We start from the raw sequence: 3,852 nt of genomic DNA, 5'->3' as shown, positions 1-3,852 counted from the left end.
GTAGCTGGAGCTACAGGTGTGCACTGTTGCACCCAGCTTATCTTAACCCTTTTTAAGTGTACAGTTCAGTGGCATTAAGTACATTCACACTGTTGTGCAACTACCACTATCATCCATTTTCAGAATATTTTCCACCTTGCAAAACATAAGTCTATGCTCATTAAACAATATCCTTCTTTCTCTCCCCTACATTCTATCCCCTGGCAACCACCACTGTACTTTCTGTCTCTACGAATTTGACTGCTCTAGGTATCTAAGTAGAATCATACAGTATTTGTATTTCTTGACTCTTATTTCACTTAACATAATATTGTCAAGGTTCATTCATGTTGTAGCATGTGCAAGAATTTCTTTCCTTTTCAGGGCTGAATAATATTCCATTGTGTGTATATACCACATTTTGTTTATTCATCCATCCTTTGATGGATACTTGAGTTGGTTCCATCTTTTGGCTATTGTGAATAATGCTGCTATAAACATAGGTATACAAATACCTCTTTGAGACCCTGTTTTTAATTCTTTTGGGTATATATCCAGAAGTGGAATGGCTGGATAATATGGTAATTCTATTGTATTTTATTTTACTTTACTTTTTTGAGACAAAATCTTGCTCTGTTGCCCAGGCTGGAGTGCAGTGGTGCGATCTTGGCTCACTGCAACCTCTGTTTCCCAGGTTCAAGTGATTCTTTTGCCTTAGCCTATCAAGTAGCTGGGATTACAGGTGTGCACCACCAAGCCCAGCTAATTTTTGCATTTTTAGTAGAGATGGGGTTTCATCATTATTGACCAGGCTGGTCTCGAACTCTTGACTTCAAATGATTTGTCTGTTTCGTTCTCCCAAAGTGCTGGGATTACAGGCATGAGCCACTGTGCCTGGCCTCTAATTCTTTTTTTTTAGACGGAGTCTCACTCTGTCACCCAGGCTGGAGTGCAATGATGTGGTCTTGGCTCACTGCAACCTCTGCCTCCTGGGTTCAAGCAATTCTCCCACCTTGGCCTCCTGAGTAGCTGGGACTACAGGTGCGTGCCACCACACCCGGTTAATTTTTTATTTTTAGTAGCGACTGGGTTTCACTATGTTCGCTAGTCGGACCCCTGACCTCGTGATCTGTCCACCTTGGCCTCCCAAAGTGCTGGGATTATAGGCATAAGCCACCGCGCCTGGCATAATTTTTAATTAAAAAAATTTTTTTTTGGTATAGATGGGGTTTCACTATGTCGATTAGGCTGGTCTCAAACTCCTGGGCTCAAGAGATCCTCCTGTGTCAGCCTCCCAAAGTGCTAGAATTACAAGGCTGAGCCATCATGCCTGGCCCTATTTTTAAATTTGTAAAGAAAAATTTTCTATAGTTTTCCATAGTGGCTGTATTATTTTCCATTCCCACCAACAGCAGACAAGGATTCCAGTTTCTTCACATCCTCACTAATGCTTGTTCTTTTCTGTTTTTTTTTTTTTTAAGGTAATCAGTTATTTAATTAGATTATTAGGACATTTAAAACACCAATTTGTGAGGATAAATTCCATTTGTCAGGGCAAACACAGATCGCAGGTAGCCCTGGAGCTGAGGAATGGCTTTGATTTTTGGTAAAATTTGTGAGTCCACAGCTTTCTGATCAATCTTGCGCTGCTCTGTAATCTCGTATTTCTCTTTTTCTGTGTCGAAGATCTCACCTTCCTGGTGTCTGGGCTTCCGCAGCTTCTTCTTCTTGAAGTAAGCATCAGTAAGATGTTTTGGGATTTTTACATTGCTGATATCAATTTTGGTTGAGGTGGCAATGACAAATTTCTGGTGCGTTCTTCGCAGAGGAACTCGATTGAGGACCAGAGGTCCAGTCACAAGTAACAAGCCACTAGCCAGCTGCTTCAGGAAAACCACCCTCTTGCCCCTGTGGCGTCCAGTGAGGATGATCAGAATGGTCCCGGGGGTAATGCTGGCTCGCAGTTTTCTCACATGCTGACTAAAGGGTTTTTTGCGGTGGCTCAACAGCTTTCGAGGCACATCTTCAGTAGGATAATACCTAGGCATTTTGCGAAGTTTAACCACCCGGGTACCGCCGTTTTTGTCACCACCAACTGGTTTTGTAACAGTTGCAAGAACCTTCTCCTTCTTTTTCTTTTCAACCTTGGATTTAGCCGCTGAGTACTTCCTCTTGTACATGGCCTTTCTGGAATACATGGCAGATCGGGAATACCTGCCAATTCCTCTGACAAGAACAGGATTGCGGCTGCAATGGGGCTTCCCCTTCTTGGGCTTTTTAGCCTTAAGGTTACCCTTTTTCACTTTGCTACCAGCATCAGCCTTCTTGGCTTCAGGTTTCTTCTCTTTAGTATCCGGCTTCTCAACTTTTTCACCCGCCATCTTGCAAGATGGGAAAGAGCTGGGTTTTTTTTTTTTTTTTGTAATAGTAGCTATCCTAGTGGGTATGCTGATGTATCTTTTTATGTTCCTTTTGGAAACAAAAAAAATGGGCCAGGTGCAGTGGCACGTACCTTACCTGTAGTCCCAGCTACTTAGGAGGCTGAGGTGGGAGGATTGCTCGAGTCCAAGAGTTCGATTCCAATCTGGGCAACAAGATTTCATATCTAAAAAAAATTTTAAATGGGATCATGTTGTACAAATTACTTGCAGCTTGTTTTTTTTTTTTTTTTTTTTTTTGAGACGGAGTTTCGCTCTTGTTACCCAGGCTGGAGTGCAATGGTGCGATCTCGGCTCACCACAACCTCCGCCTCCTGGGTTCAGGAAATTCTCCTACCTCAGCCTCCTGAGTAGCTGGGATTACAGGCACGCGCCACCATGCCCAGCTAATTTTTTGTATTTTTAGTAGAGACGGGGTTTCACCATGTTGACCAGGATGGTCTCGATCTCTTGAGCTCTTGATCTGCCCGCCTCGGCCTCCCAAAGTGCTGGGATTACAGGCGTGAGCCACCGTGCCCAGCCTGCAGCTTGTTTTTGTTTTACACTTAGCAGCATATCAAGGACATCTTTTCAGTATAGTACATAGAGATTCACACATTTCCCTTTAACACCTGCATAGTATTCAGTTGTATGGGTGTATCATTTATTTATTTACTTATTCACCTGTCAGTGGATATTCAGGTTGTTTCCAGATTTATGAGGTTACAGTGTTGTAATAAACATTTTTGAACTTCACATATTTGTGCTATATATTTTTTTCTTTGTGAGATAGACTCCTATAAGTGGTTTTGCTGGATCACAGGGTATGCATTTTTTTTTTTTTTTTTTTTGAGATGGGGTATCGCTCTGTCACCCAGGCTGGAGCGCAGTGGAGCAATCTCGGCTCACTGCAACCTCTGCTTTTCTGATTCAAGTGATTCTTCTCCTCAGCCTCCTGAGTAGCTGGGACTACAGGTGCACGCCACTATACCCAGCTAATTTTTGTATTTTTAGTAGAGACAGGATTTCACCATGTTGGCCAGGATGGTCTTGATCTCTTGAGCTCTTGATCTGCCCGCCTCGGCCTCCCAAAGTGCTGGGATTACAGGCGTGAGCCACCGCACCTGGCCCCATTATTATTATTATTATTATTATTATTATTATTTTTTTTTTTTTGAGACGGAGTTTCGCTCTTGCTACCCAGGCTGGAGTGCAATGGCGCAATCTCGGCTCACCGCAACCTCCGCCTCCTGGGTTCAGGCAATTCTCCTGCCTCAGCCTCCCGAGTAGCTGGGATTACAGACACGCGCCACCGTGCCCAGCTAATTTTTTTGTATTAGTAGAGACGGGGTTTCACCATGTTGACCAGGATGGTCTCGATCTCTTGACCTCGTGATCCACCCGCCTCGGCCTCCCAAAGTGCTGGGATTACAGGCTTGAGCCACCGCGCCCGGCC

At 43.8% G+C, this 3,852-nt stretch overlaps 1 protein-coding gene across 1 annotated transcript; it reads right to left on the bottom strand.

Moving 5' to 3' along the window:
• Nucleotides 1-1,463: 1,463 nt before the first annotated feature.
• On the bottom strand, nt 1,464-2,379 carry LOC135270124 (large ribosomal subunit protein eL6). Its single transcript, XM_064365323.1, has one exon. It carries the CDS (start codon nt 2,358-2,360, stop codon nt 1,494-1,496), a length of 867 nt encoding a protein of 288 aa, XP_064221393.1. The 5' UTR covers nt 2,361-2,379; the 3' UTR covers nt 1,464-1,493.
• Nucleotides 2,380-3,852: the final 1,473 nt, after the last annotated feature.

The sequence above is a fragment of the Aotus nancymaae genome, unplaced genomic scaffold (genome assembly GCF_030222135.1).
Source record: "Aotus nancymaae isolate 86718 unplaced genomic scaffold, 86718_ANA_hifiasm-v0.15.2.pri h1tg000059l, whole genome shotgun sequence".
Classification (NCBI taxonomy): domain Eukaryota; kingdom Metazoa; phylum Chordata; class Mammalia; order Primates; family Aotidae; genus Aotus; species Aotus nancymaae.
This window is presented reverse-complemented; position numbering and strand designations above follow the sequence as displayed.

Bases quoted from the DNA above. Each gene is read 5' to 3' on its own strand.
- LOC135270124 (XM_064365323.1), bottom strand. From the start codon at position 2,360: ATGGCGGGTGAAAAAGTTGAGAAGCCGGATACTAAAGAGAAGAAACCT.